Here is a 14280-nt window from a genome sequence, read left to right on the forward strand (position 1 = left end):
CTGGGAGGGAGAATCCATCCCAGGTCTCTCCTTGGCTTTCAGATGGCTCTCTTCTCACTGTGTCTTTGCATGGCCATCCCTCTGCACACGCATGTGTCTGATACTGCTCTCTCTTTGTGTCCAAATTTCCTCTTCCTATAAGGACACCCGTCAAATTGGATTAGGGCTCACCCTAAAGGCCTCCTTTTAACTTAATCACCTTTTTAAAGACCTTATCTCCAAATATAGTTACTTGAACATAGAAATTTGTGGGGGACAAAATTCAGCCTAATTCAGTGACTTTTTTTTGAGAGATAATTGATGTACCACAGAGTTCACCATTTTACAGTGTACAATTCATAAAGTTGTGCAATCATCACCACTATCTAATTCCAGAACCTTTTTGTCATCCCCAAAAGAAACCCTATACCCTTTAGCAGTCACTCTTCATTCCTTCTCTCCCTCTATTCCCTGGAAACTGCTAATTTATTTTCCGTCTCTATAGATTTGCCTATTCTGGACATTTCATATAAATTAGATCCTATAGTATGTGGTCTTTTGTCTCTGGCTTCTGTCACTTAGCACAATGTTTTCTAGGTTCATTCATGTTGTAGCATGTATCAGTACTTCATCCCTTTTTATGGCTGAATAATATTCCATTGTATGGATACACCACATTTTGTTTATCCATTGATCATTGGGTTGTTTCTACTTTTTGGCTATTATGAATAATGCCACTGTGAACATTCACATGCATGTGTTTGTATGAAGGTGTGTTTTCAATTCTCTCAGGTGTACAGCTAGGAGTGAACTGCTGTATCATATGGTAACTCTAATTTTTCACAGCAGCTACAGCATTTTGCATTCCTACCAGCAATGTATGAATGTTCCAATTTTTCCACATCCTCCCCAACATTGGTTATTTTCAATTTTTTAAAAAATATATAGTCATCCTAGTGTGTGGGAAGTGGTATGCCATTGTGGTTTTGATTTGTGCTACCCTAATGACTAATGATGTTGAGAATCTTTTCATGTGCTTATTGACCATTTGTAAATCTTCAATGTATAATCTTAATGATGTCTTTAAATGAACAGAGTCCTTATTTTAATATTAAACAATTTATAAGTTTCTTCACAATGCTTTTTATGTTGTTGTATATAAGAAATATTTGCCTACTTCAAGATCATGAACATATTCCCCTATGTGTGTTATTTATTTTTTTTGTCTTTCACATATAGGTCTATAATCCACTTTGGATTTCTTTTGGGTAGATGTAAATTAAGGGTCAAGATATAATTTTTCCATGTAGCTCTATGATTGACCTGGGGCATATATATATCGCAAAAAATATCCTTTCTTTACATTGAAGAGTCAAATTTGTCACAATTAAGATAAATATATTAAGCTAAATATAAATTATATATATTCTGGATTCTATATTCAGCTGCATAGTCAGCTTCATACTAATTATACCAATACCACACTGTCTTAATTAATATAGATTTGTAATCAGTCTTGAAACCTAGGAGGATTAGTCCTCCAGCTTTGTTCTGTTTCAAGATTATCTTGGCTATTCCTAGCCTTTCTCATGGCCCTGGGATCTCCATTAAATGCAGAAAAGGAACAGATCACTTGTTTTTGGTTTGTGGCATCATAGAAGGAATTACATTCAGCAGAGAGTTTTAAAAATTGATCTTTCGTACAAAGTTTTAGCTCATGGAACATCAAATTCCTTTTATGAATGATTATTGAACACATTGTGAACCAAGCCCACAAATGAAATGGTAAGCGTAGTATACAGCAAAGGTTAGTTCTTCCTTCAGTGGGTAGTGGTCAAAGATACTGAATAGAATCAAAGTACTATAAATGATGTAATATAAAAATAATAGTATGTAGATAGAGGTTGACAGCTGGAAAGGGCAGTGAAGTAGAACATAAACTTAGAAGCACTCATTTATTCATTTTACATAGTCCATATAAGTAGTAGAAACTCAAGATAAATACTAAGGTTGATAGATCAATAGGGAGGGGATTCCAGAAATCTTCTCAGGAGGCATCGAGCACCCTCAGAGAAAAGACTTGGAGATATATGTCCCATTTAAAAATAAAACAAACATAAAAACAGTTAACTGTGTTGATCCCCATCATTCCACAAAGAAGTTCACCATTAGAGAAACCTTGCTCATACGTATAGATATGTCAATCAATATTTTAGGGTCCCATTCCTTCATATGAGCAGAGACCAAGGAATGTTTCCCAAACCCCACCCTATAATTAATATTTTCAGAGACAGAAAAAATGATATTGCATCAATGAAGAAAGAACAGGATACTACTTAAAAGGAACATATAGAGAACAAGAACAAGCTATTGGAAATTAAAATATGATGAATGCATTTTAAACTTCGATAAAAATCTTAAAATACAAAGTCAAGAAAATCTCCTAAAAAGCAAAACACAAAGAACAAGATATGGTAAGTAGGACAGAAAAGAGAGGTTAAAACAATATCTTACTAAAGAGAGTTCCTAGGGAAAACAAAACAAATATGACAAAACAAAACAAAAACAGAAAGTAACAAAAAAAAAATTCTAAAAATTTTCCCTGATCTGAAACACATGCATTTCCAGATAAAAAGTCCCAGCAAGTACCCAGGTCAATGCATGAAAAACATCCTACAGCAAGGCGGCAAGGATAAAGACAAGATACTAAAATCTCCCAGAGAGAAAGAGAGAAAAAAACAGATCAATAATTTTGTATCGATGATTGGAATATTGTGCATTATTCCATAGCAGCACTGGAAAGCACATGGCAATGAAGGAATGGCTTCAAAATTTTGAGAGTCCAGACTTCTACATATGAGCAGTCTATCAATTAACTGTAAGGGTAGCCAAAAAATATATTTTGAGACATGTAAAGGCTCAAAAATTTACTTCCCAGGCACCCTGTCTTAGGCACCTTCTGAAGGATCTGCTCCAGCAGAAATGAGGAAATAAACCAAAACTCATGAAGATTTGGAATCAAAGTAATAAAAAGAACAGCGAAGGGAAGACCTAAGATTTAAAAGTAAACAGTTCATTTCAGAACCAGTGAACAGAGGGCCTGGGAAAGAAGTCTGTTGGAGTGGTGGTGGGGAAGTGTGTGGAGTTGAAACAGGATGTGACGTGTCTGAGCATTAGGAAATATATTGCTAGTTTATGATAGATCTTTGGAGCATGTAGCAAGAATCAGCAAGAGGAACATAGAAAACTAAACCAAAAAACAAGAGAAGTTATTAATGCCATAAAAGTTAAAGAGTTGTCTTATAAGGAAACGTGTTCATAGATACTGCTTGGCTTACCTTGGCTTAGCAAAGATCAAGATTTGCATATCATAATAATGTGAATGTTGAATACTAATTTAACAAGGAGCAGGATATAACAACACTGTGAGGAAACATGATGCTGCAAAGGACCTAAACTCTTATTCTCTCTTAAAGCAGGTCAGTATATAATTAAAAATAGTAAATAAACATAAATGGCATGAAAATATTATTTGGAAATATATAGATAAAACTGATAAGAAAGAGCTAAAGGAGTTGAAAGTGGTTATTTTGGGGGAATAAGACCAAAGGGTGGGATTGAGTGGGTCAGAATACCAGAATTTTCACTATAAATCTTTTGGGATTGTATGACTTTTTAATTATCTACTTGTATTACTTTAATAAAATAGTAAGTTATTAAAAATAAAGTTGTGTAAGTAAAAGAAGTTAAGTACATTATTTAAAGCCATAAAGATAGGTAATTAATAAAAGAATATAAAACTGACTGAGGGAGAGTGGAGGGGGAAAGTAGGAGTTAGACTGATTATTTGTAGCAAGAAATCAAAACATATGGTTTAGAAATAAAATGTCAAATGATATATTGTGTGCATCCTCTTTAGAGTGATTAAGGTCATTAGCAGAAAAACTCAAGTTAGAGTAGGACTGAGGCAGAGACGATAATTTTATTTTTAGTTTTTATAAATCCCTTTGTAAGGTTTGAATTCTTGTTTTCATATGCATACATTACTTCCATAATTATAATTATGTGTAATTAATTTAGAATTAACAAATAAAAAGATCATGACATGATTCACTTAAGTGCGAAAATGTCTGCACACTGTGCCCCATAGAGACCACAGGGAAGGAAATACGGAAAGACTCATATTTCAGAGATTCTCCTGAATCTTCTCTATAGCTTGGTGCCCACACCTGGAATGGATGGCCCTTTATTTATCTAAGTACATTCATGAATTTTTGGACATAAAAGCCCCGAGACTAGAGAAAGACAGGGAGCTAAAGTGCTTTCCCTAATAAAGTGAAGGGAAATGGTTGAGGGGCAGTAGGGGCAAGAATGGGTGAAGTGTGACAAGGGGAGATTTGAGAAGGGAAAGTGTCAGACCAGAAAAGCCTAGAGGCTGGTAGTGTCTTGCAGAGAAAGTCAGCTAGAAGATGTTCCTGGTGGCAGGGAAAGGCAATGGTCTTTTAAGATCACAGTTACATAACATTCAATGTGAAAGTCCAGTCTTGCGTCAGATAAGCCCTGAGGAGCTCTGGCCAGCCCCCTCAGATCCTTTTGCCGTTTCTGTGCAGCCCTCTGCAGGCTTATGTGTGCTTTGTTTTCTCATGGTCATATCTTCTAATCTCTTGGGAGGACTCCCCTCCAGCTTCTAGACAGCTTTGCCCTCACACACAGATAACTGGATGCCCTGAGGGCTCGTGTGCCCCCAGAGTGGCCCCTCACCAATAATTGTTGGTACAGCAGAAGGAAAGACCGGTTCCTTTACCTGGAATTGGGGCGAAATTTAAACAAATTCATAATCCAGACTTCCCTCTTAGGACAAAGCTATGCCACCCTCCGTAGGACTTTGCTTGATGGCCCCGCTAGGTTCCTTCCCTGTCCTGTCATGCTCACCCTACTCCTTTTCCCATTTCTCCTTGGAACACTTCCTTAATAAATACTTGCATGTGGATCTTTTTCTCAGGGTCTGCTTCTGAGGAATCTGATCTAAGAGAGACACTAAAGCCGTTTCAATTGAAATATTAAAGAAAAGAGTGATCAGATTGAATTGGAAGACTTTGCATGTTCGGGAGGAATACCCGGGTTATACACAGATCAGGCTTTCAAAGACTTTCAGGCTGGTTATTATTGGGTGGAAGAGATGTCAAGCAAAGTCAAATGTACCTTAAAGAGAAAGAGGAAGTGAGAAGTTGTTCTAGAGAAACACTGGTGATCAAATAGAGAGAGAAAGGAGAAGACTTGGAGGAAGATGTGATGTTTGACCCGGGCACTGAAGGAGGTGAAAATAAAGGGCAAAGACACTGCAGACAAGGCACAACTATGCATTTTCCAGGACCACATATACCTTCCGATACAGTAAAACAGAAAGTTAATCAGAGAAACATTAGGAAGTGATTTATATAGGGCTCTAAGTTTTCATTACACAGGAATCAAAGTGGAAACAAAGACACTGGATTTTTGACTGGTGGTTATTTATATTTGTCATTCCACCAAACCCTGGAAAGCAGAAGCTTAAGCTGAGCTAAGATGTAACTCATCAATAATTCCACATTATCAGTAGCACTATGAATATCAACAGATTCACCTAAAACATAATTTTTTTCAGTAAATAATAGTATTTAAGGAACAGTAAAGTTGCTAATAAGAGAAATGTACCTAATTCGCTATTTTGGGGGAAAAGAAGGAAGAGAAAAATAGATGTATTGATTTCTAACTGGGGTTCCTCTTCAAGTCTCTTGCTCCATCTGTTGAATCTCCAGAGATAGCTTATAGAACTCCAGGGCCATTTTCACATCCTCTGGCCTTGAGAGGCACTGCATGAGTTTACTGCCTGTTAGCACTTGCTGACAGCCCCGAGGGACTTCCTAAAAGAGATAAAAAGATGGATTTTGAGAGGCTTCTCTCCAAACTGTGAAGGCATGAGATTCCTTCAGGATGCCTCCCTGACAGCAAAATTGGAGTATCAAGACCCTCCTCAGGACCGATGGAAGAAATCAAAACATATTTCGTGTTTCAGCAAGGTGTTCACCCTGGGGCCCAGACCCATGCTGCTCTCAGGCAGCAATGAATAACTGTCAAAGCAGGGAGAGAACAGTGCTGCAGAGACCCCAGGGGGCCTCTTCAGAGACAATTGGAGGGATCATTCTGATGGCTATGCAAAAGCATAGCATTAATTGTAGAAAATACAGAGCTGGGGGCCAGGTCACCTGGATCTATGGAACTCTCCTACCCAGTGGCTTGGTCCTTCTTGCTATAAAGTGAGAGAATAAGAACTTGCCTTAACAAGCTCACAAAGTGCTGTGAGGGGAAAGTTGCTGATTCCAAAAGTGATTGAAACAACTCAGAAATGAGTCCTGACAAAAGTCAGGTCTCGTCAATGTTGGCTGACAGTGCTCTAGAGCAGGCTACCACTTTTAGAATGTGATAGAACACCCTGAAATGCATGCCACTTACCCACTCACACTTGGGCACCTCTGGGTACCAGGTGCCCTTCGCTGAGCAGGTGATACTTTGAGAACCAACCACAACATAACCAGAGTCACACTGGACAGCGACATTTTCAGGCTCCACATACTGATCCTTGTCCACAGACAGATTTCCATTTTCTATCTCTGGTTTCCGGCACCGAGCTGTAATGGAAACACAATTTTGATCATCCTGTGATTCTCAGAATAAGATCTTACAATAGTGAAGAATACTGAAGGGGTAAGAAACACTGATAATAAACTATACCTGCATGCTGAGTGTTGTTCTTTATGTCCATTGATTGTATGATTATACCAATAAAATTAATAATAATAATGTTATTGTATATACTACAATAAAACACTATTATGCTGTCCATTTTTCTAGAGAGAAAAATTAGGTATGGATAATTTGTATGACTTTTCTAAGGTTGCATAGCCTTCAGGTGGCATGATTATGATATGAACCTAGGTATTCAGGTCCTAGAATCTGAGTTTTCGAAACTACTATATCTCAAAACCTCATTATTTTCACGATCCTAAGTATGTAATTTTTACTCTCATACCCTTACTACCTTCCTGTGTTAAATGGACTTAATGGTGGGAAATTAGCCCCTTGAGTTGCTATTATCAGTGTGATAAAAAGGCACACCTAATCTTGGTGGTCAACTAGAAATCTACCAGGTCAACTTCATTATAAGAAGGTGGTGGCATGTCTGAGGCTCCAACAGAGGTATCAGTTGCTTCAAGGAGTTTGGAATCTATCCATAAGAGTCTTCATTCAAACTTAAGCAGATATTCACTAAAATTTTCTAAATCCTCACTGATTCTCTCAAATTAAAAATTTTTATCTGTAAGTGCAGAAACAGAACCATACGTACACGAACACTTGAATTATGATGAGGGTAGCACTGCACAGCAGTGTGGAAACTATGGTCCGTTTAATAAGTGGTACATGGTTCATTGAATATCCGTTGGGGAAAAACAAAGTTTGACCCCTACTATCCACCATAAACATATAAGAATTCCAAGTAGATTGGAGATATCAATGTGAAAGGGAAAATAATAAAGCTCTTAGAGATAACATAGGAGAATATTTTTGTGAAATGTAGGCAAATATTTCTTCAATAGGACACAAAAGCCTCCAAAATGAAGGAAAAGGTTGATAAATTGAACTAAATTGAAATTTAGAACTTCTGTTTATCAAGACTAGAACATTCATACATTACTGGTGCAAATCTAAATTGTTACCATCACTTTTGAACAAAAGTTGGCATCATCTACTAAAGATGAGCATGTGTATGCTCTATGGAACAGCAACTCTACTCCTAAGCTTATTCCTTACAGAAATGTTTACATATTTGTACCAAGAGACATGCAAAAGAATGTTCATAAGAACGTTATTCATAGTAGCCTAAAACATGAAAAGCTCAAACTTCTATAAGATATGTAAACTATGGTATATTCATCCAAAGGAATATTATAAAGCAATGAAAATAAATAAGCTATCTCTACATAAAAGAAGACAAATGATTTTCCAAAACATAATGTTGAGGAAAGAAGCCAGGTGCAAAAGAGTACATGCATGATTTCCTTTACACAAAGTTAAAAAGTTGGCAAAACTAAATCCATGGAGTTAGACTAGTGACCTCCTTCGAGGAGGAGAGTCAGGAGTGACTGGCAGAGGATACGTGGAACACTTGTGGAGTTCTGGCAGTGGTAATACTTCTTGACCTGAGTGATAATTTCATGGATGGTTTCACTTTGTGATCGTTGTTGACTTGTACACCTAAGATTTGTACACAGTTCTGTAGTATATTATATTTAAATTAAAACAAAGCAAAAAATGGCCCTCTAGATTACCTCCCAAAACACACACATTTGTAAAAGTGGTTACTTCAAGAGTGCTAAACTGGGTGATGGTTCAGACTTTTAAAATATTGTACCATATGTATGTATTAACTACATGAAATGAATAAATAAACAAAGCACACATTTCTAAGTGCTGCCTTTGGCTGGGAGGGAGGAGACCCAGCTGTCAGCACTTTCATGGAGGTTCTACTTTCTTAGCAAGGGGCATCAGTAAAACTGCAGTTACCTTTACACTGAGGGGCTGGAGACGACCAGCGTGAATTTTTGCAGGTGATTTTAGCTTCTCCAACCAGAACATATCCTTCATCACATTCATACTGCACCACAGTAGTAGAGGAAAAAAATAGACTCACATCTTTACGGGATCCATGGGCTATGATGGGAGGCATTCTGCAATCTTGAATGGTGAAAGAGAAGGATGGAAGAGAATGAGTTGGCTTTTAATGTAATGCACAATTCAGAGTGTGGGACTGTTTCCATTTTAGAGAAATAAGTCGTTTAATTATTCTGCTGAGGTATATTTCATTTCCTTACAAAATAACTAGGAATGATTTATTGAGTTCTTGACCATTTGCTAGACACTGTGTTAATCATTTTATATATGTTACGCCATTTAATCCTCACACTAACTCTCTGGCAGTATGAACATCATACTCATTCTAGAGAGAAGAAAACACAAACTTAGAGGGGTCAAATATTCTACATAAGGTCACAGCTAGCAAGTGCCAGTAACATGAATCAAAGGGATTAAACTCAGGTTTGTATCAGTTCAAAGTTTGCTGCTACTTTCTGGAATATTGCTATTTTCTGCTTTCTGTAACAATCATTGAATACTTACTTTATGTGGCACCAGTGGATATTTAAAGGCCATAAAATCGAAGATTTGGCTGAAGAACAATACTCTTCTTGTTACTTGCAAAGTCCAGTAACACCCCATAACTGATGAAGTATGTAGCTCAGAACCAATTAGAAAACTCTTAACACTCTCATCCAAATCAAAGACATTAAAAGGTCAGGAACTAAAACATTTTTAAGAATAATATTTGGAGAAGTATTTTTTTTAAAGATTGGCCCTGAGGTAACATCTGTTGCCAATCTTCTTTTCTTTCTTACTTCTTCTCCCCAAAGCCCCCAGGTACATAGTTGTATATTCTAGCTGTAGGTCCTTCTGGTTGTGCTATGTGGGTCACTGCCTCAGCATGGCCTGATGAGCAGTGCTAGGTCTGTGCCCAGGATCTGAACTGGAGAAACCCTTGGCCACCAAAGTGGAGCATGCAAACTTAACCACTCAGCCACAGGTGGCACCCTAGAGAAGTAGATTTTTATAGAGCTTTTGATATCCTGTGGACACTATCCTCACTCCTAGATGAGGCACATGTGTTGGTGTCTTTCTCCTTCACACTGAGAGTAGGGCTCTAAGGAGACCACTGAGAAAGCTTAATATGTTTCCCTTCAGTTTGGAGGGACATTAGACACAGTGGACTAGTGTCGAACTCCTGCCTGAGAAATCTAAAATGCAAAAGATGGGCTGTCTAGTGTCTCTGATGGTGAGAGTGGACAGATTTGTGCTGCCTTGAGATTGGCCTGTACTACACACATCACTCAGAACACAGGGTGAGCAAGTACTTCCAGGGGATTAGAAATGGGTTGCAGAAGAAAGACAGCCTTGGTAGAATTGTCTTGGGCCAGTCCAAAAGGACCACCTGAGGAGAGAGGAAGGCCTCAGTAAAAAAAAAAAAAATCCTCTAGGAGTCACTAGGTATCTAGAAGATAGGAAAGAGTAAGTGATCAACCAGAATTGGAGATGGATCCCGGGATCAACCGGATTCCAGGAACTGCAGTTAGCAGATCCCTCAGTGATGATGAAAGACTCATCAGAAGAAACCCAAACAAACAAACAAACAAACAAACAACAACTCACAAAAGGGAGAGCAAGATCTGAACACCCGTGAGGCCAAGAATGAGCTCAGGTGGAGCACTGTTTCCCTTACCTCTGCTCCTCCCAAAGTTTCAACTTTGGGGAGCCGGCAGTGGGGGGGGGGGGGGGGGCGGGGGGAAGTTCAGAAAGCAGAGTAACAGTAATTCCAAAGTAAATTGTTTTAGTAGTGAGGAAAAGAAATTCAACTGTGTATAAGTCATCTCATTTAAGGCTTCCATATAGCCTTTCTTAAACTTTAGATTAAGCACCTCCATAGAAATGTAAAAAATAGCTCTTAATTTTTATGAATAAACATATTGATGGAGTTCTGTAGTAGGCTTTTTTGGTAATATTAAGGGGGCATGATTGCAATGTACTTAAAAAGATAAGACGTAGCCATATAAATAGTTATACCACACCAGTCACTCCAGTGCCAGCAGATTAGGACAGGAAATGAGTTCTATAGGAGAAGGTGTTGACAGAACTGAGGACTGGAGTATTGAGGGAAGGTGTCCAGGAATAAGTAGGAGATACACCTTGAAGGATGAGTAGAAGTTGAGTAGTTGATAAGATAGGAGAAGCAGATCAATACTGAGGCGATGAGCAAAGTCTCTGGCATCACAAGGTTGTTTCTGTCAGAGAAAGGGGAGGCAGAATCAGAAAGGGAGATTTAGGTCAGAGTTGACAGACATTAAGTGCCATTTCAGGGGGTTGGGGCCATCGGTAATGGGAAGATTTGAAGGAAAAGAAGAGAAGGGGAGAGGGAAACAGAAACATAATAAATAATAGAAAGACTTGTTGACAAATCTGATAAGATCTTTCTCTACTACCTCAGACTCTAAGAGAGGGGAACTCAGAGATGAACCTGGAAGACCGAAAATTCTCTGAGCTTAAAGTTCTTTATCCTGTACTGACGCCATAGGCTAAATTAATACTCTCCCCCAATAATTTTCTTGCATCTGATGTAAAAAATCATCTTCAAAATACAGATGCTTCCTTAATAAATCCACGCTTTCCCCCGGCCACTCTCAGTGATGAAGAAAGTATGGCTTCCACACTTTTAAATCAATCTGCTAGCTCACATAAGAATATTCAGCTATTATTTTAGGGTCAGGATTTTCCCTCTAAGCTATCCCAAATCCTCCATTTGTATGCCTTGACAGCTGTTTCAGGGAATATGTTTATAAATATCTTTATTTTATTATGAAAATTAATTCTTTCAGATAAAAAATGTTAGCTAATAAAAGAGAAAAATATCAATTTGTTTAAAGGATGTTTCCATTTAAATAATATAACAACAAATTTATTTCCATACAAAGAGATCTCCAACTAGATCTGGTAAGTTCTCTCCAGCACTTTCATTTCTCATTCATTTGTGAAAATGTCCCTATACTTCAACAATAATGCTTTGCATTTATATAACAGCTTAAGTTTTCAAAGTGCCCTATATTTTACTCTGAAAATTTACTTAGTATTTGTCATAAAAGACAATATTTTTGTTTTATTGTTGGAAATTTTTTTCTAATCAATCAGTAACTAAGATCCTAGACAGCATAATTAGCTCATATGGAAAGTAAATGTGTTTTAAGTGTTTTGGAGTGTTTAAATATAAGAAATTAATTTGAAAATTAAAGATTATTCCTTGCTAAAGGAGGCTCACAAAGATTTTTGCACATCAACACTTTGTTATTCTAGACATAATAATAACCCCTATCTAGAACAATTTCTTTTCTATTTTAAAATTCTTCATTTTTATTAATAACATAGTTCAGTGTACTCTCTCAAAAAGGTTATGAATTTCTCCTATTTGACTTTATTTGATTAATTTTTAATTGGGTATTTTTCTCCATATCTTAGAGAAACTTCTCCCTTTTCTCCATAACTACTGTATTCACCACACAGGCCAGAAGGGCACAGTGGTAGGGTCAAGACCCCAAAGAAGTACAATGCTTGGAAAATGCTCTGCAATGTGGGGGGCATGGTGCAGAGTCTCAGAGGTGCTGCCCTGGGGTTCAGCATTCTCAGACACCTTGAATCAAGAGGAAGAACAGTTCTCTAAGTAACAGTTAAAATGGTCCCTAAGCCAAGGAACTGTGCCTTGGCAAAGTCCCAGTTATGTGTCACTAAAGCGGAGGGGTAGGGGCAGTGGCTAGAAGACTAGGTGCTGAGCATAGCTCTGATAGGGGCAAGCTGATAAGGCCCCCTTCTTGAGGAGAGTCTGGGGCTTCATGTGAGAGCTCTCTGGGATATTATGTATTTGCCATTGTAACCCCAAGACTTCCTTGCTGTTCAGATAGCGCATATAATGAGTTCCTTTCTGGATGCATACACGCTTCCTCTGTGAGTAAACAAGAGCAAAAGGCAGAAGGGACTGCAGCTCATGAAGCACAGTGTATGTGGTACACTCTGCAGGAATTAGAAGTCATAGCACGAAAAAAATAAAATGTCTGAGAAGCAGTGTCTGTCCAGGGAAGTGGTTTCTTTAATCAGGGGTATAAATTGCCCATAGAAGAGTGGGTTTGTAAAAATATAGAAAATTAAACTTCTTTCTAGGTAGCTTATGGTCTAGCCAGAACAGAGAAATACAAGTCTCTAAGTGTGAAAATACTCAAGAATCCAGTCCAAACGATAATTATTCTTATGATGCTTCAGTGGGAACTTTTCCCTAATTCCTGGGTTTTCTGATGTACATAAAACACTAAATGATTCACTCTGTGAAACTAGTCTAGTGTGGAACTATTTCACGCTGTGTTTTGAGACCAAAAAAAGCAGGCACTGAAAGTTAAATGATTGAGGATGATGAATTAAGAAGAAAGGAAGATTTATTATGACTTTCAGAATATCTGAACGATGCTGGATCTGAGTGAAAACCAGCATTTTGTCCTTAAGCACTAAAAGACAAGTGGATGGAAGGCACATTTGTTATTCTTCATAGATTGTTAACCCCAAGATTAAGTTTTCTTTAACCATCTGGGACTGCCTGGATATTCACCCAGATCATTTCCTAAATTTAGTCTCCTTAAGTGGGACACAAGAAATTACCAACCAGGATTCTATATTTTGCCCACCAACTGTGGATATCTGTTCCTGGAAGAGACAAAGATAGCTGTCCAAACAAAAGAGTAAGCTCTGGAAACTGTCTAATGCCATCTTCACTACTCAGCAGAGCTGGAATGACAGCTATAGACCAACAATAGCCAAAATGCTTATCTGTCAAATATAAATGAGAAGAATTACCAAATATAACTGAGGAAAGTTCTTTGGAATGTTGAGGAAAGCATAATTAAATAACTTCCTAGAGAGAAAGGAAAACAAATAAATCCACTGAACTGCTGCTTCCTTTAGAAAGAGGAACCACAATAGAGTTGTTTAAATGATTAACTAGAAAGTTTTGTTAACCTTCTAATCTTTAAGCATGTAGTGTACCAGAACTTTACATAGATTATCATAAGTAACCCTCTAAAAAACCTTGTGACATGGCTTTTACCTTCCTCATTGCGTCAATGAGGAAACAGGTTCAGATAGATTAAGTAAACTGCCCGCAAAGTTCTCAGATAATTAGTAGCTAAGCCAAATTCTGAACCGAAGACTGATTCTAAAATCCAAGATTTTCCTTTATACTGAAATAATTTTCACTTTTTGACCAATAATGGTTTCCTGTCAGGACCTGAACCAGCCATTTTGGAGTAAAATCAACACTGTTGACCTTTACCCAATGGTGTGCCCGTCTTATAGATGCTGCTCGTGCTGCAGTTAATGGCTTAGACCTGCAACCTTCTCCACAGAATGTGCTGAGATGACAAGAGCCACCTCATCCTGATGTACCTAGGAAATTATACCCTGCCTCCCAGGAGCAACCAATGCCCAATTGATACTCGGATGCAAAAGCCCTGATTCCTTCTCTCAAGTCTGGACAACTCTGTGGTGCAATTTACACTTTAAAACCCGCCATCAATCAGGTGAAAGCTACACTTAACCTGAGAACACATTCTTGCTCAACTCCTTTCC

At 37.9% G+C, this 14280-nt stretch overlaps 1 protein-coding gene across 1 annotated transcript in view; it reads right to left on the minus strand.

Moving 5' to 3' along the window:
• Nucleotides 1-1417: 1417 nt before the first annotated feature.
• Nucleotides 1418-14280, minus strand: part of LOC124249888 (apolipoprotein R-like) — a 31560-nt gene continuing 18697 nt past the window's right edge. Inside the window, exons 2-4 of the mRNA XM_046681406.1 lie at nucleotides 8581-8751; nucleotides 6472-6647; nucleotides 1418-5882 (exon numbers count right to left, since the gene is read on the minus strand). Coding sequence (XP_046537362.1) covers nucleotides 5745-5882; nucleotides 6472-6647; nucleotides 8581-8751 — 485 coding nt within the window. The 3' untranslated portion in view covers nucleotides 1418-5744. The remainder of the gene's footprint in view (nucleotides 5883-6471; nucleotides 6648-8580; nucleotides 8752-14280) is intronic.

This window comes from Equus quagga, chromosome 13 (genome assembly GCF_021613505.1).
Source record: "Equus quagga isolate Etosha38 chromosome 13, UCLA_HA_Equagga_1.0, whole genome shotgun sequence".
NCBI classification, from domain to species: Eukaryota; Metazoa; Chordata; class Mammalia; order Perissodactyla; family Equidae; genus Equus; species Equus quagga.